The sequence below is a fragment of the Sus scrofa genome, chromosome 5 (assembly GCF_000003025.6).
Source record: "Sus scrofa isolate TJ Tabasco breed Duroc chromosome 5, Sscrofa11.1, whole genome shotgun sequence".
In the NCBI taxonomy this organism is placed as follows: Eukaryota; Metazoa; Chordata; class Mammalia; order Artiodactyla; family Suidae; genus Sus; species Sus scrofa.
In genome coordinates this window covers 53,997,579-54,022,103 of record NC_010447.5, presented here as the reverse complement: position 1 = coordinate 54,022,103, position 24,525 = coordinate 53,997,579, and the positions used below count along the sequence as shown (strand labels likewise).

The 24,525-nt window shown below is 39.9% G+C and overlaps 1 protein-coding gene across 13 annotated transcripts in view; it reads left to right on the top strand.

Annotated features, from left to right (window-relative positions):
* PLEKHA5 (pleckstrin homology domain containing A5) overlaps nt 5,125-24,525 on the top strand; it is a 256,164-nt gene continuing 236,763 nt past the window's right edge. For 5 of the 13 annotated variants that reach the window (XM_021092272.1, XM_021092266.1, XM_021092270.1 and 2 more), the window contains exons 1-3: nt 5,161-5,413; nt 5,563-5,642; nt 7,964-8,021. In XM_021092272.1, the coding sequence (XP_020947931.1) occupies nt 5,322-5,413; nt 5,563-5,642; nt 7,964-8,021 (230 nt within the window). In that variant the 5' untranslated portion in view covers nt 5,161-5,321. Of the gene's footprint in view, nt 5,414-5,562; nt 5,643-7,963; nt 8,022-24,525 lie in introns of all 13 variants that reach the window. The other 8 variants (XR_002344092.1, XR_002344091.1, XM_021092285.1 and 5 more) reach the window with 4 other exon arrangements.

Genomic DNA, 24,525 nt, shown 5'->3' with positions numbered 1-24,525 from the left:
GATTTTTTTTTGTTTGTTTCTTTTTTTAAGATTTCCTTAATTTATTTACTTATTATCCAATTTATATATTTAATTTACTTTCCTCTGTTTTATTTATTTATTTATTTATTTATTTATTTATTTATTTATTTATTTATTGCTTTTTAGGGCCGTACCTGCAGTATATGGAAGTTCCCAGGCTAGGGGTTTAATCGGAGTTACAGCTGCTGGCCTACACAATGCAGGATCCAAGCTGTGCCTGTGACCTATACCACAGCTCACGGCAATGTTGGATCCTTAACCCACTGAGCGAGGCCAGGGATTGAACCCACATCCTCATGGATACCTGTGAGGTTCCTTTCTGCTGCACCACAAAGGGAACTCCTGAAGGTTGTGTGTGTGTGTGTGTGTGTGTGTGTGTGTGTGTGTGTGTGTGTGTCTTTTTAGGGCCAAACTTGCAGCATATGGAGGTTCCTAGGCTAGGGGTCAAATCGGAGCTGTAGCCACCAGCCTATGTCACAGCTACAGCAATGCCAGATCCTAGCCTGTTTTCGACCTATACCACAGACCATGGCAACTCAGGATCCCTAACCCACTGAGCAAGGCCAGGGATCCAGCCAGCGTCCTCATGGTTACCAGTCAGATTTGTTTCCACTGAGCCATGACTGGAGCTCCTTTGAAGATATTTTTGATTTCCATCCCTCTTAGCCTTCAAGCCTCTAGGCAGATGCCAACTTAGTCTAGAACCCCAGCTGTAGCAGAGGGAGCAGCCAGCAGCAGGGTTGCTAGTGCTGCTATTTATTTCTTTCAGTTATCCCTGTTTATAATTGAAGAGCTATCTAAAACAGCAACGTTAAAAGATTATAGTTTAAGATAGGCCTTGAATGTTTTATTAGACACCCTTAGAAAATAACTGTATAGGTTTCTTTCTTTCTTTCTTTCTTTCTTTCTTTCTTTCTTTCTTTCTTTCTTTCTTTCTTTCTTTCTTTCTTTCTGTCTTTTTGCCATTTCTTGAGCCATTCCCATGACATGGAGGTTCCCAGGCTAGGGGTCCAATTGGAGCTGTAGCTGCTGGCCTACGTCAGAGCCACAGCAACATGGGATCCAAGCCGTGTCTGTGACCTACACCACAGCTCACAGCAACGCCGGATTCTTAACCCACTGAGCAAGGCCAGGGATCAAACCTGCAACCTCATGGTTCCTAGTTGGATTCGTTAACCACTGCGCCACGACGGGAACTCCAGGAACTCCAGTTTAGGTTTATTTCTATGAAAAGGCTAGAGATGCTACTTCCACACTATACTTAAATATTTGCATCTCCATCTTCCTTTCTGAGCTGCCCTGAGCAGGCCAAGACTTTTGATTCCTATCATCCAACAGAATGGCTGGCATGGCATATATAGTAGGGATCCTATAGATGATTATTGAATGAGTGAATGAAATAATCTCATTAACCCTCTTATCAATTTATTCCTTAACATAAAAAGAATCCCCAATAAATTGATTTCCAAATATTATTTTTCTTCCCTGTCTTAGGTCCTCAATCTCCATCTTTTCTGCCAAGATTTTCGCTAACCTAATTTGACTCTCAATTTTGCCCTTCCTCACATTTCCTGATATATAACTCTACAGTTGACTAATTAAAGGGCCTGTTTATAATATTCTTTATTTTGTGAGCTTTTAATGTAACAAAATATATAAGGTAACACAAATATAGTTGGAAAGACAACCTAATCAAAGTCACAAATCTTTGTTGGTAGCTTTTAATAAACACTAATGTGTATGAATGAGAGATGTTTCTAGATAGTAAAAAAAAGAAATTTCTCTTTCTGGAGCCTCTTTCTCTACTTTCCAGAGCTCATGCTTTTATCAAAGGGGCAAAAATCTGATTTACTGTTCTTCTAAGATGTCATTTTTCTCTCTTTTCTTTCATATATTTTAAGCAACTTTCTTTTGAGTTTTTCTGGTCACAGTGTGTATTTTTCTGTTACATTTGAACTGGAAGCTCTTTAGGACAAGTATTGACCTCTGTATATGGATAGATTGATATTTACTTTTGGTGCTCAGTACTTTTGTTTTTATTTATTTATTTATTGCTTTTTAGGGCCACACCCGTAGCATATGGGAGTTCCCAGGCTAGGCATCCAATTGGAGCTGCAGCCACTGGCCTACATCATAGTCATAGCAACGCAAGATCCAAGCCACATCTGTAAACTACAGCACAGCTCACGGCAACTTGGGATCCTTAACCCACTGAGCAAGACCAGGGATCAAACCCTCATCCTTATGCATGCTAGTCAGATTAGTTACTACTGAGACACAATGAGAACTCCTGTCAGTACTTTTAAACCTATTTTTTTTCAGAGAAGTTATAATAGTCATAGGCTAATATTCCTCAAAAAGGTGCATCATGATATGTGAAATGGAATAGTTTCATAGGATGGAAATATTAAAAAATATTATAAAAAGCAGAAGTTAGGTATGAGTTTAGGTCTGAGTCAGTTATTGAAGATGTATGGAGTGATAAAAATGGGATATGTTATTGGGAAATAACTCTCTTGGGAGGTCAAAGTACTGGGAAGAAAATGGAATTGAATAACCATCTGAAGACTGACTCAAGGTTGGGAAGGATTCAATGATGGGAGGATGTGATTCCTAGCCTCTTGGCAGTGAAGAAAACACACATGTACACACAACTTGAAAGCAAAGCAGACCTGGATGAGGCAATAAGTTTACAGAGAAAGGACATTCTAGGAAAATTTAAGGAAAAATATAGCTTTACTCATTAATGGTGAAAATTATCCAGAGTGCCTTACATTTCATGTATGAAGCTCCTTTTATTAGCTCCTGGAAGTCACAAGGGTGACTATTTTCCCAAATAGAAGCATTTTGTATATTTGTCATTGTTTTTTTTATTTACTGCCTTTCCTAAATTTTATTCAGTTGTACCTAGGATTTTAGATTTTAGGTTACTTTTTAAGCACTGATAATGTGATTTCTTAAGATACACATTTTTATTAAGTGAATCTCTATCACTTTTTTTTTTTTTTTTTTTTTGCTTTTTTTTAGGGCTGCACCCATGGCATATGGAGGTTCCCAGGCTAGGGGTCAAATCCATGCCACAGCTGCTGGCCTACTTCACAGCCACAGCAAAATGGGATCCGAGCCTCGTCTGAGATCTATACCACAACTCACAGCAATGCTGAATCCTTAACCCACTGTGCGAGGCCAAGGATCGAACCCACATCCTCATGGATACCAGTTGGATTCGTTTCCGCTATGCCAGAACGGGAACTCCTCTATCACTTTTTAAAATATGCTTTGTACTAATGAATCTTGCAAATCAAAGATTCATAGCTAAAAGGAATCCCCATACAACATATGGTCAACTTAATAACTTCACAGCAGTATGTAGTCAAAAAATCAATGCTTTATCATTGGACTAACAGGGATTAGATTTCTAAAGTTATTAGAATATAAAGATTTACTTTAGATTTTAAAATCTGTAATATAGCCCAATATAAAGTCAATAGCTCCTGTTTTTATTGCTGTGTTACATCCTGTGACCACTGATGGTAATGTGGAACATTTCCTGCTAGTTATTCATTGATTAAAAAACCTCATTTTTCCAGAGACTGGGCAGGAGATAAGATGTCAAGAAGTAATGAAATGAAAAGAAGAGAATGCAAGGGAACGAAAAAGAGAAAAACATTCAAGTGTTATTTTTTTCCCTGTATATGCAGATGGACAGGAAAATCATAGCAGTAATTGCAGACTTCTTTTCACCAAAGACAGAATGGCCTTGGGGAATTAGAGTATGAGAGAAAAAGTCCAATGAAACTGCATTCTCCTCTAGGCCCCACCTAAGGTGCTGGATCTGGCTTTGTCCAAGGTCATTTACCCTTTCTGTGCCTTAATTTCCATAACAGTTGAAAAAGATTATTTGCCTCTTTGGGCAATTGGGAAGATGAGCAAGATATTTTCAGAGGCCCGAAAAACTGGTCAGAAAAAAGTGCTGTAAGAATACAAGTAGTACTAATATTAGTGAGCTGTGTATCCTGTTGGCATGAGTCATCTTGCTGCAGAGACGCAGAAGCAATTCCAAGTGTGGCTGAGCACCAAACAATGAGGAGTCCGGTGCTCTTAGCTGGTGTTAAGGGAGAGCTTAGTTGCAGTGAAATCTGCCCTTCTCTCTTTCAAAGAACCAAGGTGGGGAGGGGACAAAACTTTTAAAACAGGCATAGAATGTAATTACATACAGACAGACTTTTGAAATATTAAAGCCAGTTTGAATCCAGACTTTGCCACTTAGTACTGTGACCCTGAGCAAGTTCTGTTTCTTTAAACTTTATTTTTCCCATCTGTAAAATGGGGATTATATCTATAGGCTGTTGTGGGGACTTAACATACACAGTTACAAAGACTCTGTAAAGTTAGCCATTATTGTAATTTACAAGATAGGAGAAAGAAACCCAGATTAATGAATAAATGAATCTTTAAAAAAAGAAGAAAAAAGACAAGTTTGTATTTTACAAAACATTATATGATTTAAGGGATCTAGGAAGAGGCAAACTTGTTTTATCAAGCCTGAATCCACTCATATTTCATGGGTTTCACCGCAACTAATCAAATCTTTGATATCTGGTACACAGAACACATACAGGAGAGACCTTCCGTGTGCTTCAACAAAAACAGCTCTCTATTCTAAAGCTATATGTATGTGTGTGTGTGTGTATATATATATATATATTTTTTTTTAACCTCTTGGATATCCAATAGCTCTTATAAAACAAAGCTCAGATGCTGTTTTTCTGTTGTTTTAAAGAGAGAGCATTCAGGGGAGCGTAGATTACACTCTCTTTGAATCACGCTCAGGGCTGTGAAGCCTTCAGGCAAAGCCCGAGGAGCAGAACGCGTTTTTTCTGTGTGGCTTTTTTTTTTTCCTTTTTTTTTTTTTTTTTTTTAAAAAATCGATCTCTGAACCTTCGCTCCGGCGGCGGGGGCGGAGGAGGGTGCGGGAGGGAGGGGTCTGGTTGCGGGGCGCGGCGCCGCTCGCCCATCCCCCGAGCGCGCGGCGGGGCGGCCGGCCGGCGGCCGCGGAGGATGCGGAGGGGCGGCGGCGCGGGCCCGACCCAGCCGGGGCGGTGGGGCGGGCGCCGCCCGAGGCGGTAGGGCGCGCGCGGGGGCGCGCCGGGCCGGGAAGGCGCGCTCGGGCCGCGCTCGCTCCGGCCGCGCTCGCTCCGCGCTCCCTTCTCTCGTTCGCTCGCTCGCTCCCTCCTCCCTCGGCAGCCGCGGCGGCAGCAGAAGGCGGCGGCGGCGGCGGCAGCGGCTGGGGATCAGACATGGCGGCGGATCTGAACCTGGAGTGGATCTGCTCCTTGCCCCGCTCCTGGACTTACGGGATCACCCGGGGCGGCCGAGTCTTCTTCATCAAGTAAAGATCCGGGGACGGCGCGGGGGCCTGGAGGAGGCGGGAGGCGGGCGACACGGGGAGAGCGAGCCGGTCTGTGCCGCTCCGGCCCCCTGGGCTCCTCCCGCGCCCCCACTCACGCCCCGTCTCGGCCCCTTCTCTCACCCCTGCAGCGAGGAAGCGAAGAGCACCACCTGGCTGCACCCCGTCACCGGCGAGGCCGTGGTCACTGGGCACCGGCGGCAGAGCACAGGTAACGCGGAGCCCGGCCGGGCCCGAGTGGAGTTGGGCTCAGCCGGGAGGAGGCGGCAGAGCCCGGGCCGCCAGCCTCCTGCCGGCAACCTGCCCCGAGCCGCGGTCCCGGGGAGGCGGCGAGGCGGGGCGGAGGCAGGCGGGGGCGGCCGCAGGTAGAGGAGCCGCGGGGGCCCCGCCGCGTTACTTCCCTCGAGTCTCTGGACGCCTCCCCTCCTCCGCGTTTGGTGGCCACTTGCCCCCCATCCCAACCCGGTCACTCCCACCCCCCTAGGGTGGCCGACTCCCCCCTCCCGGGAAACCTGGATCTGACTTTTAATTCCCGCAGCCACCTTGAATCCTTCTGTCGATCCCTCCCCCTTCCCCCGGCACCCCACTTCACCCCTTTCCACCTTTAGGAAGTCCTTTTCCACTCCCCTCCCTGCTGCCCGGGACCCTGCCACTGGTCCGCCGGGAGAACGTATCCACATCCTCCCCCTTGCGTGCGGCTTCCTCCTCCGAGGTGGGACTTGTGGGTAGGTGGCTGCTGGAGGAGGAGAGCAGTTTGGGGGGTGCTTCGATCCTCTCCGAGGATCTAGAGGCTCAGGAAAGCTGGGCGCTTTCCTTCCTACCACTGGAGGAGTAGCCGGGGTCGGAGGAGGCATTTGCAGCTGCAGTTGCTGGTCAGCCAGATTTAAAGTCCCCGGCGGCGGCCCCGAGATCGCACGCCCCGCCGGGAAACGGTGGGCGTGCTAGAGGGTGTCCAGCGTGTGGGGATCGGTGCCCTGAATGGAGATGGCTGGCGGGGAACCCTATCTCCCCCGTGCCTTTGGTAGCTTGTTTGAATGCTGCATGTGAGTTGAGCTGGCCAAGGGCTGATTGGAGCTTCAGGGCTGGTCTGGCTTTCTTTTGTCATTCTTTGTGTATATTCTTGAAACTTGTTTGTCTTTGAAACGTGTAACATGTGTTCTCTTCCTGGCCTGCCTCTCTTTCTGGTGGTTGGAAAGGCTTGAGAACAGTTTGGGTGGAAGGTGAGGCCGGCTTCAGCAGTCCTGTAGAGCTTGCCCTCTAGGATACTTCCTCTCCTACTCTGAGATTCTTTGAATCTCTTCAAGTTCCCAGGATCTTGAACAAGCCTGCTTTCTCTGTTCAGTTCTGGGGTTCAGTGAAGTGACTAATATCTCCAAATTTGCAAAAAGGTGGAGGAGGAAAGGGAAAGCTGGTGTAACAAGCATGATGAGGTTACATTTTTAAGACATTTCTGACTAATACACTGTCATATTTCACTCCCTGGTGCAGTCTTTGACTTCAATGTACATTTCAGTGTTTTGTATAACCTACCTCAACTTTGATGGCCTCTTTGCCTTATGGGGGGTAACATACGTCGCAAAAGACAATATGATATTTAGATTATATAGCCTAATCGTCTCCTGGAATTATTTCATGTTTATTTTGGTTATGTTTAATAAATATGTAAATTTGTACCTTGTTTACCCCCACAGATTTTGATAACATTCACACCTCAGAAAAATTTATATATTTTTTTTTTTTTTGAGAGATGGTCTTGATTTTTTTTCTGGTTTGGTTCACTTGGCTTTGACTTCTATACACATCAGCCTTTTTTTTTTTTTTTTTTTTTAATTCCAAGTCACTTGTCCTTTGTAAGCAATGCATAGCACAAAATGTTACCATAATTCACCTGTTATTCCCGATCATTACTTGAGACTTAACATCTCTTAAAGTCAATTCTGTGGAAACACACATGTATAAGTATGTGATGTCAGGTTTTTTACCCCTAATTAAGTACTTAAGAAGTTCTTTCTTATCAGTGGCACTTCCTGAATGGATGTCCTTATGTAGCTGAAAGGTATAGTCTTAAAAGAGACACAACATAGCTAGGAAGAAGTGGGTGTTACCTTTCATGCTGCCTTTCATGGCACCATGTTACCTTTGGTTTTGGGGGATTTTTTGGCCTACCCTCATGGGTATTTATCCAGAATTAGACAGCATCCCTTTGCTTTTTTTTTGGATGCCAGGGCGTAGTTCCTCTCCACTCTGATCAAAGTATGCAATTATGTCAGATAATCTCTGATATTGTTGATACTTTACTGGTGGCTTTAAATTTGAATTGCCATTTTTCCCCAAAATGGTATTATATCCACTGTGAGTTTTATTATCAGTCTGACACTTTAAAAAAATTTTTTTTTGACACTTTCTAAAATTTTTAGAAACCTACTTAACAAATGAAAATAGCTGATCATGAAAATGAATAATTAAAATGGTTTGAAACTTACTTTGCTCTTCTGTTGAAGTAATACTAATTGTAAAATATATGTTTTTTAGATTTGCCTACTGGCTGGGAAGAAGCATATACTTTTGAAGGTGCAAGATACTATATAAAGTGAGTTTTTTATTTATGATTTTTTTGTCTCTTGGTAATTTGAATGTTATGAATAACCTTTAGTTGTATGTGTAGGTATCTTCCTTACAGTTTATCATGTAGCATTGACTTTAGGCTTTATGAATGTTGGCATTTTGAGAGAAAGATGGCACTCTTAGTTTTCTTGTTGTTTGCCTGAACATTCATTGATTTAGATTAGATCATTTATGGCCACAGTTGCATTTTTGGTGCTTCTGTATATATTCTTGTGTGATAGAGCATTATAATATTTTGTTTTTAGGGTGTTATTATTTTTTTTCTTTCTAAGCGCATTCTGTGTGTGTTTTGACCAGAGCTATTAATAAGTAGCAAAAGTGATGTAAAGCTAGATTACAGTTTGGTGAACAATGACAGGCTGAAAGTAAAAACAAATACTGAATAGTTCACCGACATCTGTTGGAGCACTGTAATTTGCCTCGGTTTCCTTAAATACATATAAGTTTAAAAAATATATATCTAAATGTTTTACTGGCATTTGTGTTTAAATAAAAGGCTTTCAGGAGAGCTTACAAGAGACAAATAACCAGTCCTAACCTTTAAATTAATTCTATAGAATATTGAACTAGTTTCTATTCAGAATTAGCTTGATAGTACTTGGAGACAAACACAATCTTTGAGGTTAGCATTAAGTAGGAAAATTTTTATCCCTCAAGGGAAATAAAGGTAGTTTTATTTTCATTTTAAATTAGAAACTGTTTACTTAAGAGCTTGTTTTTGCTGTTTCAGATTTTTTTGTTTAATTTTAAGGAACTGAGGCTTGAAAGAGGATGCTTACATATAAGGTTTTGTTGGGATGCCAGTCATTTATTAATAACAGGTACCTAGCTAAAGGTATCTCTGTTTTATTGGGCCCAGTAAGACATTTTACTTTACTAAGTGCCATTTTAAATATGATGCTGTAATTCCATGAAATTATAGCCACCTATATAGTTTTAACATTTTTTAGAATAATATTTATATAAGATGTTAAGGATATTTATAGGTATTAGAAATGCTTGCTTTTGAATATAGAAGTACAGAAAGCAAAACTAAGATATAGCAGGGGAGTATAGTTTCATGATGTGGTCCTTTTCTGGGTATTTTTGATTTACGTCTTTTATTTGGAGATTGTGCTGTGCATTATTAGATACCCTAAACAATAAAGATATGAGTAAAGTGCAGAGTCATCAAGTATGTTTTTTTAATGGTAATTTTCATCTTGAATTAAAGTGAGTTTGTATTGCCATGAAAAGGGATGCTTCTTTTTTTGGACAAAGTATTGATATTTCTGAAGAAAAACAGTTGTGTATGTGTGTGTTTAATGGAGTTCATTTATTTTTATCCAATATAATTTTAACTACTATACATTAAGTTTAGTTGATCTTCCAGAATAGGAGTAACACTCCAATTCTTGATAACATTTTAATTTCTGTGAATGTGTACGTTCTTAGATGAATGTTTATTTGACAGTACAAAATGTTATTCTGTGCGGGCTGAATATGTATGTTTTAAAATTTAGAACTAAGCTGCTAGGAAGACCAAGTTTTCTCTGGTTTTACTAGCCATTTTGATTAGAACTTCTTTTATGTTGACTTAAATTATCTTATTTGAGTGTCTGGCCTAAGTTTGTTTCTCATGCAAATGAGGACAATATTAAGAAAGCTGTAATAATTTTATTTTAACTCAGGATACATTTTTTAAGTGACTGGGTTTTAATCGTGTCCTATTGATATATGGCCAATCATTCTGTCAAAAATAGCAATAAAGAATTTATAGCATGAAAGTGATTTGTTCTAAAATTGAGCATGTTATATAGAAATATACACTCATTAAACATCTTTTAAATAAACTAACCATTGACAAATACATGCTTTGCTGAATGTTAAGTGCTACTGCTTTTCCTTTCTGGGATCTATCAGAAGACTGATTCCTTTGAAGATGAGTTAAAGCTCTAATATAGGCTCTTAATTTCCTAGAAACTTTTTACTTATGTTGTTAGGAGCAATTGGGGATGCATGATCATTCTAGAATAATAGGGGCACTACTTTTATCTTAAACTTAACAATTTACAAAGTGCTTTCACATGTTACCATGTCTGAATCTCATTATAATCATGGATATAGTCAGGAGAATTACTCTTTCCATTGTCACATCACATAATAAAATAACAGAAACATGCCTTTGGAACTTAGAGTCTGCAGAGACAGCAGGATGAGAAACAGAAGGAACATGAGCTATATTTAGAATGTTCAGAGAAGAAAGGATGGGGTCTGAAATAGGAAAGTGATGACTGTTGGTGGATATATTTCTCATTGTTGGTCCTTTTTGAAATTAAGAAAGGATTATTGAATAAGTTATCAGAAAGAGCGGTGATGTAGTGAGCAGGGTGGTTTTTGTTCACATGGGAAGAGGGAAGATGAGAGGCCAATAAAAGATAACATCAACCCCTCTTGTTATTCCTAATCTTGTGTTCCTGGGAGGCTCCCAGAGAAGAAGGGAGACCAAAAGAGCTGTTTCTATTTTAGTTCCCAAGTGAGGTACCTTTAACTCTCAGATTATTTGAGTTGGTTCCAAATGGCGGATTTTCAAGAAGAGTTTATCTTTGGGTAATATTTTGGCGTCACTGATTGCATCTCTGGGCAGTAAGAAGAGCACTGTTGTGGGGAGGAGTCTTAAGGCAGGACCCTCTCACACTTTGGAGCTCAGTGTTCACATCTTTATATTAGGCTGGCTGGGAAAGGAGACGTCTCAATTCCAGCCCGCTTTCAGATTTCTTCAGATTTCTTCGACTTTTGTACTATTCTGGGAATTTACAGTATTCTACAAAATAATGAACTCACAGTGCCAAGAAGAGATGAAGTGGGAAATGTGGAAAGTTACTTAGCTTTCCTATCTGGCTTAACCATTTAATCTCTTTAAGCTTTGTTGTAGATAATCTGAGATAAGGAGAGCCATAGCGTTTGTGTTTTCTTTCTGTCACCGCATTTTGTGTTTTGTATACTTAAACCTTTGAGGGAGAGCTGGATCACACAGTTAACAGTGCTGACTAACCAATGTTAATGAAAAGACCTGGTCAGAGTTGACAGTTGGATAGATTCGAATTGGACAATCAGTTTACTTTATACAGTTTTTGAAATTCATTCTTTCATGAACATTTACAGTTAGGAAACAGAATATGTTATATAGAGAAGGTATTTTACTTTAAATCAGTTCGGCCAGAAGTTCCCGTCCTGGTTCAGTGGTTAACGAATCCAACTAGGGACCCTGAGGTTGCGGGTTTGATCCCTGGCCTTGCTCATTGGGCTAGGGATCTGGCATTGTCATGAGCTGTGGTGTAGGTCTCAGACATGGCTCACATCCCGCGTTGCTGTGTCTCTGGCGTTGGCTGGCAGCTACAGCTCCAATTAGACTCCTAACCTGGAAATCTCCATGTGCTGTGGGTGCAGCCCTAGGAAAGACAAAAAGACAAAATAAATAAATAAATCCGTTTGGCCAGAAAATGTTAATATTTGAAAATCAGTTCTTTATTGTAAAGATAGATGTTTAGCTTTATTTTTTTTATGAGAAAAGCTGCCTTAAGCTAACCAGCCTCTAAATTATTTTATTACTTGTATGTATATGTGTAAATACATATACACAGAATTTGAATTTGATTATTGTTTCCATATTGCTTTTTAAGACTTAAATCATGCTTTTTATCTTTAGGAAGAATGATGAACATTATCAGTGATTTTGTAACTTAAAGTATAGCTTTAAATGTTCAAATAACTTAGCCTGTAAAGTACAAGAGATAATCTTACACATTTGAAGGTTATAAAGCTTTCTGCTTACTCCCTGAAAATATACTTAATGACTCTGTAATGACAGGTCATGGTAGCTTCAAATGGATGTGTCATTGACTATTCCTTTGTGCTTCATAGCTTTAAGATGGTTAATTTAAAGTGTTAAGTAAATCTTAAAACAATGCTCTCTGAATAGTAAGAAACTTTGTTCTGATTATTCAAAGGTCATTGTCTTATGTGGCAGGTTTGGGGATCAAAAATATCTTTGCAGGGTAATAAAATAGTATGTAAATTTGTGTGGTATATTTTTATATTGCTTTTTTCTTGATTTAAATTTTAAGTTCTGAAAATTGAACTTTTCCTTAGATATGCAAATAAAGCAGTTTTTGATTTTTGACTAATGAGGTTTCATTTTAGTATCTGTGATAGTTGTATGTAATGTGTGCTTAGAATTTCAAACTAACCTACAGTGAGGGGAATTCTAGTATGAAATAGCCATTTAAGGTTGCAAGTGAGATGAAAATCTGTTTCTTCATAAATTATCACAATTCAAACTATGAGTGAAGATAGGGAACATAACTGCCATGAGAATATTAGAATACTTTGCAATGTGTTTGGTATTTAAATTGTTTGGCACAGTAGTGCTATATAATTTTATAATTGGATAAAGCAATATGTTTCAGGACAATTCATGGACATTGTTCTACTTTTTCATGTTCATAACAGAGTTTTTGGAATAAGTAATCCTTATGTACAAAGTACTTTATGCTGATCATTAGATACAACTGTGAACCATGGTTTCAGCCTTCAAGGAGTTTGTAATATAGAGAAAGACATTCAGTGTATTAAAAGAGAGAGAAGGTATGGGGCACATGGACTCTAGTGTGAGGTGCTTCAACACAGCATTAAATGAATTTAATCTTCACAGTAGCCTTTTGTTATCCACCCTCCCCCTCTTTTTCATGATGAAACTGAAGCTTAAAGAGGTTAAGGGTCATATAGCTTCTCTTTTAGTCCCTAGCATTGAAATTAAAGTCTCTGGGCTGAAACCCCTCTAGACCTAAAAATACAGGGCCATATAGACAGGTCTTATATCACGTATCCCTCCATAAATAGTTACTTGGAACTAGAAGTATCATTTCATGGAAACAAGAGACAAAGACCAACCTACAAGTAAAAGCTTGTTTAACTCTCTAAAAACCTGTATTATAGTTTTACTAGTTTATTATAGTTTTACTCTTAGGACTAGTATTATATTAAGAGAATCTTGGAATCCAGTGATTCTTTTACATCTACTCGGGAGTGCTTAGTAAGTGCTAGGCACTGTTTTAGGTGTTTGGGGATATAAGACCCTGCCTTCCTGGAGTCTACGGTCTAGTAGGAAATACAGACGTTAAAACAACAACAACAAAATAAGACAAATGTAATTTTAAAATGGCATCTTCATAAAGGAAACGCAAAGAGTTTTGTTAGGAAAGTTTACCACAAATGACAGTATTCTAGTGATAAAGTGATAAAGTGTATTTAGGTTTCAAGGTGGGAGGGTGCCAAGATTTCCAACTATAGTGTTGTTGTTAGTTTTTGTTTATTTCTTTGGCCGTGTTCGTGGCATGTGGAAGTTCCTGGGCCAGGGATCGAACCCACACCACAGCACCTACCTGAGCCATTGCAGTGACGATGCCAGGTCCCTAACCTGCTGTGCCAGGAACTCCCCAGCTATAGTGAATTTTACCTTGGGGTCTTGTCTTTTTTAGCCCCAGGACCACGGACCATTGCTTGGGAACAGGCCTGCTCAGTGTCTTCTTGTAGTGCCACGTAAGCTTACTGCCTGGCCTCTTGATACTCGGAGTAAATGGTGTCTGTGCTGACGGTGCTGGGCCTCCAGGCTCTAGAGGAGTTAATCAGGATGGAAAAAGAGGAGACCCCACAACTCAAGTGCTTCAAATAATTTTTCTCCTAATGTGGATAGACCTCTTTGGTTTTTCCTTATTCTGAAAGCTGGTATATGTTTAGGAAGGAGGAAGAAATGGGGAGTAGAAAAAGATAAAATTGGTTGGAAGAGTCAAATATGTGGAAGCCTTAGAGACTGGTAGGATGTGAACAACCCTGTCTTCTTTCTGTCCTATGGAAGAAGGGGTTTGTTTCTCAGCATTTGTGGACCCATGCTCTTTTCTGGAACCTTTCCATTTTTCTGTAACACATATGTGTAAGTTAGCGTTCATGGTGGAAAGTTACATGTATAGATGTGTATGTGTAAATTGGAGTTAATGTAAAAAATGATGCTGGTTGTCTGTCAGGTGTCTTAAGAAATCAGAGGTGAAAGAGGTGTCTTAGTCTTGGCTGTCCTGGAAAGGCTTGAAGGAAGAGGCAGGAGTTGAGCTAGGCCTGAAGGGCATGAAGGGAATTCAGATGGGCTGATATAGATGACTAGTAAGATAAATCTATGGTGGGTGGGGACATACATAATGCATGTGATGAATAGTGATAACTATCCTGCTGGTAAGTGATGTTAACTTAGAAAATGCTAGGATAATGGGAAGTCAGACTAGGAATGCTGTTTGGAGCTTTACTGTGTCTGGCCTTTGAATGTCAGGCTGAGATTTTTGTTTCTAGACAAATCATTGCAGATATTTTTTGGTGTAGCATTAATGGCACAAAGTGAAGGTTTTAAGAGAGATTTTAATATAGACAGCATGGATTAGGGGCAAACCTGGAACCAAGGAGACCCATTCTGGGTTGGTTGCTATAATCTGGGAGTTACTTGCTTGTACTAAGTTGATAGCAGCAGGAAAGAAAGGAAGGAGACCATCGATCAAAGATATTAAAGAGGAGCTGACAGGCCCTGGGAGCCTTGCTGAGCTGGGAGGTTGTCAGAGAAGGAGAGGTGGAAAGTTACTTAGAAGCCTTTGTGTCTGAGTGGCTAAAAGAATGATTGGTACCCTTGACCAAAATAAGGGAGCTCTAGGTGGAGGTGTTAATGATGGTTTGGTTTTTAAGCTGCTTATCTTGAGAGGACATACCACTTCAGTGGCTAAAATCTGGCCTTTCCAAAGGACTCCCAACATTATCTTCTGTTCCTCATGAACAAGAAACACACCTCCTACACCTCTCCCCAGCATGCTCCCTCATTATCTCCATAGAATATGTAGATCCGAGCCAAGGATGTCACATTCATCCATCACTTATTCATTCAGCAAATACTTGAGTACGTGTGCCACATACTCTTAAGGAGCTTATAGTTAAATTAGTGGGAGAGACAGTAATAACGTAATCACAAATGCATAATTGTAGAGTGATAAGCGCTGTGAAGTATATACATCATGCCTTGAGCAAGTGTATTGAAAGGCTTCAGCCCAGTATGAAAGAGGCCTTTCTCAGAAACATAAGGAATACGTCTTCTTCTGAAAATTCAGAGCAGTGCAAAGTCATCTGAAAGATGAAGAATAAATAGCATCTTGGACTTGAGATTGGACCACATCCTGAGTGAAAGTGTTGCCGTATCTAAAGAAAGACTTGGGGTGGGGTTGGTGTGATGTGGAAAATTAGAAAAAGGAGAAAAACTGCAGCAGAACTTACTCTCTACTATATAATAGAGAGCAAGGCTTGGCCAACTGATTTTGACTATTATTTCAGTCCCAGTGGAAAAGTCTTCCTGTTAATCGGTTGTTCACTGATGCATTTTTTTCCTTTCAATTCTCTTTAATGTATTTTGAACTCATAATTACGTGCTGTAGTGATTAGAATACATCATTAAACAAAATAGACCACAAAACTGTACCCTTCTGGGAGTGGGATGGTGGGAGACTGTCAGACAAAGAAAATATAATAAATAAGTGAAGTTTATAGAATGTAAGTACATAGAAATGCTATAAGAAAAAAAAAATAGAGCAAGGTTTGGAGGGTCAGGAGAGGAGTGATGACGAGTGGGTGTGGGGAAAAGAAGGTAGAACTGGAGCAGGAAGGGCCAGCATGTGTGGGGGCCTCGTTGGTTGCTGTCACATAGGGAGATACGAAGCCACTGCAGGTCTGAGCAGAAGAGACACGTGATCTGGCTTCACCTTCTGAAAGGGTCACTCTGACTGTTGTGTTAAGATGAGACTTTGAGGGCCTGATAGAGCCCTGCCAGCATTAAGTTCTGTCCCTCATTAGATTCTTGCCTTGTATTTCTTTTTAACACTGAACAGGATTATGATTACATTTTTAATGGTATAGCTACCATATTTGTTTTGAACTGTCAGTGATCATCAGTAGCATTGATTTAATAATAACAGCTTTTCCGGGGGTGTGGGGTGGGTTGGGGGAGGAGACATTAAATAAACCCCTTGATCCTTATTTTACAAAAAGTATATTTAGAATGTACTTTTTCAATTTTTTTTTTTTTTTTGTCTTTTTAGGGCCACACCCACAGCATATACAGTTCCCAGGCCAGGGGTCTTATCGGAGCTGTAGCCGCCAGCCTATGCCACAGCCACAGCAATGCCAGATCCGAGCTGTGTCTGCGACCTACACCACAGCTCACGGCAATGCTGGATCCTTAACACACTGAGCGAGGCCAGGGAACAAACTCGCAACCTCCTGGTTCCTAGTTGGTTTCATTAACCACTGAGCCATGACGGGAACTCCTAGAATGTACTTTTTATTTATTTATTTATTTATCTACCTATTTTTGTCTTTTGAGGGCCACTCCCGTAGCATATGGAGGTTCCCAGGCTAGGGGTCTAATAAGAGCTGTAGCCACCGGCCTATGTCACAGCCACAGCAATGCGGGATCTGAGCCGTGTCTGCAACCTACGCCACAGGTCATGGCAGTGCCAGATCCTTAACCCACTGAGGAAGGCCTAAGGTAGAACCCATGTCCTCATGGATGCCAGTCAGGTTTGATAATCACTGAGCCATGATGGGAACTCCAAGGGCAGTCTTGTTCATTGCTGTGCTTTTAGTTCCTCAGGCTGAGCCTTTCTCATAGTAGTTCCTCAATAAATGTTTGTTAATTGATGAATGTTTGTTAATTGATGACAGTTAACTTAATTCCATGCTATTCAGAAACCTTATGGAGTTCCCTGGTGGCTCATCAGGTTAGGGATCCGGCATTTCCACTGCTGTGGCTCAGGTCGCAGCTGTGGCGCCAGTTGAATCCCTGGTCTGGGAATTTCCACATGCTGTGGCAAAAAAAACAAAACAAAGAAACACAAAACAAAACAAAAAAACCCTTATAATGTGGCTCTTTGTGAAATTTAAATATTCTCTTCATGTGACATCTATCTATCCCAAAATTAGTAAATTAGCTGTTTCTCAAATTTGGCTTCTTTGATGCTCCTCCAAGAGACAGGTAGGGTCTGCTCAGAGGACTGATGGGGGGACTGGATCCAGGATAAAGCCAGGATGGTGCAGAAACCTGTGAGGCCTATTAGAAGACAGCGGGAACCCATACCTTGTCACTGTATGTGCCTTTTCCATTTAGAAACGTTCACAGTTTGGGATGTTATGGTTTGGAGAATAAGGGAGCTATTGAAGTCTATCCACTGTCATAAATAATGTGAGGAAAGCAAATGCAGACCACTGAGATCAGTGGGTAGTAGAGGGGCTTGAGAGAAACAGAAAGTAGCCCTCATGAAGTGAGGTGATAGGCGGTTCACCACCACTCGGAGCTTTCCTGGGCCACCTGGAAGTAGCTTCCTAGCTATTTGGAAATTATTCTGTGAAGTGGCCAGTAATTTCAAATGCACCCAAGGGCATCCCTCTGGACTGTTTTGAAGGCAGAGGCTGTGTCATTATCACCTTTATGTTTCCAGCACCCGATCATAATAGGCAGTTAAATGTTTGAAATGACCTAATATAGATTGTAACAAAAGCAAGTCATTACCCAAATCTGAACATCCCAGGGCATTTTTCTCCTTCTCACTTGTCATCCAGTCAGGATTCATATTGTTGCAAATGTTCCAAAGCCGACTCTTATAAGTAAAAGCAAACTGTTTTTCCCACATTAACTCCAGGAATGACACAAATGAATCCTTCAAGACTCTTTCTCACCCACTGTTTTTCACTGTAGAAAGCTTTTCTCCACTTAACCAGAAAAATAGTTGCCTCCAGCCCCAAATTACACCTTTTTTAGCTTTTTAACCCAGAAGATAAATTTTCTTCTCTATTCCAAAATAAAAAAATCTTAGACAAGGCTTTTGACCACTTTGTATCACATGCCCATCTCTGGAGCAAAGACTAGCCTGCCAGTCTTGAGGAATTTTCCGTCTTTGGCTGAAGCCAAGATTACTATCAGCCAGCCTTCCAAGAATCTGTGATTAGAGAGAAAGGCTGGGTTCACGTGAGAAGTCAGGATAAGGAAGACTGCGTGATCAGAGGTCTGCTGCTCCTTTATATACCATGTGCAGGGCTGAGGGCCAGGAAGGCCGTGAACCTGAGCATCTGTAAAGTGTCAGTGCAGCCTCATGGTGAGCAAAACTCCCCCCTGCTCCAGGAGCCCAGGGATTTCCTCAGGTTCCTCTGAAATCACTGGCTACTTTAGAGAAGAGTCCTCAAACAGTGTCAGTGCTTGGTTAATGCCACCCAAACTTGTTCGCTACACGCCTCCCATGGCTGTTCTACAGATTTTTATCCCCAGTCCCTTCCAAGTGACTAAGATTCTTTACACATAATTATTTCTGTGGATAGATATGGTCTTCAAATGAGAGAATTTGCCTCTGAGATGAAAAATAGTTTTCGTCTTCATATTGAATTAATTCCAACAGCTTTTGCAGAACCTGGTTGAAGGTGCATATACTAATTTTATTAAATATTTACTGTAAAGCCGTTCAACCTAAAATTTAAAACTTAGTAAAATAAGACAATATGGCATAGTCTGGAAAAGAAATAGGGAATCACTCCTTGTCCATTTTTCAGAGTACAAATCAATGATAGAGGGAAAGTAACTTTTTTTTCTCTGAAAATTCACCTGTTGTACTACATTTATTTTGATAAGTTTATTCTGTCAGAATATAGATGAATCTAATTATGGCATTTTAAAAAATTCAGTAAAGAAATGTCAGAGAATGATTCCAAATTTGTTTAGCATGTGTGCTTTTTCCAACCTGTTTTATAATGTTAAGTCTTTCTTTCTGATTATAGAAGTAATGCATTTTTATTATAGAACATTTGGAAAAAACTGAAGAGTATAAAGAAGGAGAAAGTAAAAATCACCCAGTCTCATCATGCAGAGAGAATTTCTATTAATATTTCAGTATATATGTGTAAATATTTTTAAAGATTTGGGTCTTATTGCTGCTACTGTGTTGAATGCTGTTTTCATTAAAGTTATATTGTGTTCTCATGTCATATATTTATTCAACGGAAGGGTTTTTGTTTTAATAATTCTGATGTTCTGTCTTACGAATATGTAATAGTTTAATCATCCTTCTATTTTTAGGTGGCTATATGGTTTCCAGGTTTTTGCTGTGAGAAAAATCCTTATGTAGCATTCTTATATGCATGTCCATTTCCTAGACTTGGAATTATTGGGATAAGATATGAGCTTTTTAAAAGGTTCCTTATTTAATATTTTGCCAAATTGCCCTCTAGGAGATCTGTACACAGTTATGTTCTTTCCTTAGTAAATGAGAGTGTGTAAGAGTGTAGTGTATAATAGCGCCCTTGTTATCCATACCTACCATAAATATTCTGATGGCACAGATGAAATGTGAGGATAACAGTGAAGAATCTGGTGGATTGTTATTGTGATTCAGATTGTTTGGAACAGGGATGATTAGTCTTTCAGTTAGCTGTCGCTATATAACCAGCTATCTTATCACTTAGTGGCTTATAACAAAGATTTGTAGTTTCTCACCTTTCTTTGGGATGACGGGGCTCAGCTAGGTTGTTCTGTTCCCTGTGCTGCAACTGAGGTCGCCCATAGAACTTGGCTGTGGCTGGAACATCCAGGGTCTTTTCTCATGGCCACCGATCACTTAGTGGTCCATCTAGAGTTTCTTGATAACATGGCAGCTGGCTTCTAGGAGGGAACCTGCCAAGAAGACAAGCCCCTGGGGGCAAGTGCTTATAAAACCTCTTCTTACGTTATGTATACTCATGTCCTTTTGGCCAAAGCAAGTCACATGACCAAAGCCAAAATAAAAAGTGGGAGAAAATTGCACAAGACTGTGAATACCAGGAGATGTGGTTCGTTGCAGACTGTTGATGTAATGGACAACCAGAGATGGTAAATAAGCTTCAACTTGCATTGCAACTCTAATTGATTAGCAATAGGTGTTTATAACACTGTATTCAAGAACTTGGAGGCTAACTTTGGGATCAGCAGGAAAACAGATTGTGGTAAGTTAATGATATTTGCAAGGGCTTTGGTGAAGAGGTGGATTTATCGGTGTATTTACCATCTTTAATTTAATATTTATGAATTCATATCAGAAAGCCACAAACCTTAAAATGAAAAGCAATTCAGGACATTGAATGTAAGCCCAAATATTTTTAAAAATTTGAGGTACCTGAATAAATTAAGCCTTAAGCTTTTGTTCATCCTGGTTTCACACTGGAGTAATATAACTGGTAGTAAAAGATACCAATCATTGGGATATTATGCTAAATTAATTTGCAGAATACTCATATTTTACACCAGGACTGCTCTTTCCAGTTAACTGAGTAAAAGGCTATAGCAGAGTTCAGAGATCAGAGGAACCAAGTAGCTATGCCAATGATGAAGAAAGAGCCCAAGATTATATGTGTAGGTGAGTGGATAGGTAGATGGATGGGTAGATAATCTCATATGTATGTGTATTTGTTTGTGTGAGTATGTGATTTTAAGCACTTGACTGAGTTGTGAACGAGACCTTTGGATTAACTCATGCAGTTTAATCAGTGTCATCAGTGGCAATATTTAAGAGTAGGCACTATACCTCTATGTATTCTAGGGAAGACTTTTAGGAAAATGTTACTATTCCTCCTACTACAGTAGTGTGGAATCGCTGATGCTTTCTCCAATGTTCTGCTCCCCAAACGAGGTTCTGTGTAACAAGAGTTTGGTGTTTGTTCTTCTCCCCTTTCTTTTCATTTATCTAATACATACATACCTACATGCTTTTATTTATTTTTACCAAAACGACATTGAGCTGTATGTACTTTTCTTTGACTTTTCCTTTTTATTTAATATCTTAAGTCTTTTTAGAGCCATACCTGAGGCCATGGAAGCTCCCAGGCTAGGGGTTGAATCAGAACTACAGCTGCCAGCCTATGCCACAGCCACAGCAATGCCAGATCCTTAACCCACTGACCAAGGCCAGGGATTAAACCCTGATCCTTGTGGATACTAGTCGGATTCATTACCTCTGAGCCACAATGGGAACTCCAGGTCTTTTCATATTAGGGGTTAGAAGTCAACACCATTCTTTCAGTAGCTGCAAAATATGCTTTAATTATTTCATTCTACTCCTGTTGTTGAACTTTTAGTTTTTTCCATTTTTTTTGTTTCTGAAAGTGTTGTAGTGAACATACTCAAATATTTTTATAAAAGGATTGTTAGATGTGAAATTGCTAAGTTAGGCTGTGTGTGTATTTTAGCTTTTGGTAAATGTAGTAAAATCCTGCCAAATACCATAAGTGGGGTCCAAAAATATTGAAATGATTAAAATGGATAATTATAAGACTAATTAAAAGCACTGTTTTTCATTCAGTGCATAGAGTCACACACACACAAATAGGAAAGTGGTAGAAAGTGACACACTGTGCAAAACTGCATAGTGAATCAGAAAGCCCCAAATGATAACAGTGCAGTCACTCCCTGAATTCCTTTGGGAATTGGTGTGGGATCAACTATCGGAGCCCTTTGACAGTCATTTTCAGATTTATCTGTGGTTTACAGTTAGGCCAAATTCTAAAAAATCTTCACCATTTTACTCTCACATCATGCAATGTACAGAATTATTATCTCCTGTATCTTTGCCAGCTTGGGGTTATCAGGCTTAAGTTTTGAGTAATCTAATGGACAAAGATGGTATCTTGTTTGAATTTGCATGTGTGTTCCTGATTTTGGCCTTTCATCCTTCTCTCTGTTTGTTGTCTGAGTCTCTTCTGCAGATTGTCTCGTCCATATTATTTTCTCTATTTTTCCAGTGTTATTTTCCTTAATAATTTTATGTCATTATATACTTAGTTGTATTTTTGATGTTTCAGCCAGTTAGCTTAGTAGAGTTCTTCAAGATATTTGCGCACCCCAATAAGTAAAAAGTTTTTGATTATACATTCTCATTGTATGTTTATTTATTTATAAGATTATGTACGTGTATTATTGTCGGTACTTTTGTTACATCTTCGTTAAAGCTCCCCCCCACACACTTATTTTATTGTGTTTTAAAAATAAGTGTTAATAGGGTTGCTAACCTGTCCCAGTGGAGAGTCTAGTGTGCATTTACCTAGGAAATTAGGCATTCCAAGCACAGTATGCTTTCGGCCCTTACTGGCCATTTAGATTGGTCAAGAGGAGCCTGCCCTTTGTTTTGTGACCACAGTGTGCATATCTGTAGGCCTCTGGCTACTGAGTACTCTGGCAAAGTGAAAAGTAGCCAAGGGTCAGACCTTGGCTCCTTTAACCTATGTTAACCATGTAACTTGGAGAAAGTTGCTCATTCCTATTAAAACCTGGTTTCTTCATATGAAAACTGGAGAGGGAGTAATTCTTCTCTTACCTATTTATAGGCTTATGATGTGAGTAATTTATGCAAACAAACTTTGAAAAACTAAAACATGGTGTACATATGAAATTGGTATTTATTTTTCTAGGTCATAATATTGGATATATAAGACAATGCACTTCAGGGTCATTTATGCTAGAAAGCAGCCGCAAATGCCTGGCCTACTAATAGTGGTTCAAAAATATCTCATGTAGATTTTAAACCTCTTGAAGGTAGACACAGTTACACATGATAGTCGATAAGTTTTATTGTTGATGGTGTATGTGCATTTAATTATATATATATGGTTTTTAAAATATTTTCTATTTAAGAAAGCCCTGTGATTTAGGAATTGGAAACTAGCTTATTTGTGAAATACCCAGTGGCACAAGGGAAGACTTTCTTGAAAAAGTAGCTATTGTCCAGGGCTGCAGATAAAAGGCAGGACTTAGCATGAATATATTCTCCAGGGTAGTGAATAATTCAAGGCATTGTAACAGTAGGATCTCTTACGTTGGTGGGTAGAACTGAATTATAAGGAAGACAGTATATGATATACTGTACCCCGGAGTGACAATGAAAAGGCAGTCTTGATTGCAGAGAATGTATATTTTATGATTTAAAAAAATTTAAACGTAGAATAAGTTATTGTCTGTAGAAGGTATTAGATGGGAGGAGGCTAAATAAAAGAACCTCTTATCATTATTAAAAAGAAATAAGAAAATTGCAACTGTGTAAATATATAGGTGTGAAATATTTTAAAAATATTAACACTCAGGCTCTGCAACGGTGCTGAAAAACAGGCCTTCTTAGGCATGCGCTGCTGGCTGGTCCAGGCCAAGCCCATGACCAGTAGTGGCTTGAGTAGGCTGGGACAAAGAGCTGTGGGCAGTGGGCCAGGCGAGGTCACATTCCTTCTGAATACTCCGCCTCTCCTTCTCTCTCACTTGGTTCTCAGAACAACCCCACCGGGTAGAAAGCAGGACAGGCCTAGTCCAGTTAAAGTCACTAAACCTTTCATGCTTACGCGGAAGAGTGGGAAGGGGAGGAGGCATGCATACTTACTATATCTACTTTGAAAAGCTTACTTAAAACTCTCAGAGGAGGTACAAGACAGTGTGCAAGAAAGAAATGAAATCCTTTGTGGATTTGGAAGGATATATGGTTCACACTGAGAAGTTTCTATATTTCAGAAAAGAATGATAAAAGGACAGGGAATCAGCTACTTTTTTTTTTTTTTCTTATACAGAGGAATCACAGGCCCGTTTGGAGCATTTACCTAACAATCCAAATTTTTACAATGTCAATTTAGGCTCCCTGTTATTCTTTCATGAATGGTTTTCAGTCCAGCTGCTGTTCCTTTCTCAGTGGAGCTGCAAAAGGAACTCCGGATTGAAAACAAGCAGTGTTATTGGTAGGAGAAATAAAATCCTTTGATGGGGTCCTAAATCCTTTCTGTATATATCAGTTCCTACCTGGTCTAATATTACAGCCTCATTGTATAAGACCCTGAGATTGAAATATTTCACCATTTTTGGTTTCAGTTCCTCAAAAGTATTAAAGGAGAAATGTAATACATCATTCAAGTTGAGTAGATACGGTTAATCTTGCTGTATCAATTATTGCTGTATCAGAAACCATCCCAAAACACAGAGGCATAAAATAATCACTGAACACACGTCCCTGGGTTGGTTGAGCAATTCATCTAGTTTCTGATAGGCTCACTCAATTTTTTTTTTTTAGGGCCGCACCTGTATTATATGGAAGTTCCCAGGCTAGGGGTCTAATCAGAGCTGCTGCTGCCAGCCTATGCCACAGCTACAGCATCTGCAGTGTACACCACAGCTTATGGCAATGCCAGATCCTTAACCCACTGAGTGAGGCCAGGGATCGAACCCAAGTCGTCATAGATAGTAGTTGGGTTTATTCATTACCCCTGAGCCGGGATGGGAACACCTAGGCTTACTTCTGTCTGAGATCAACTGTGGGTCAAGCAGGAGGCTTTGCTGATCTTGGCTGGTCTAGGATCATCTTTTC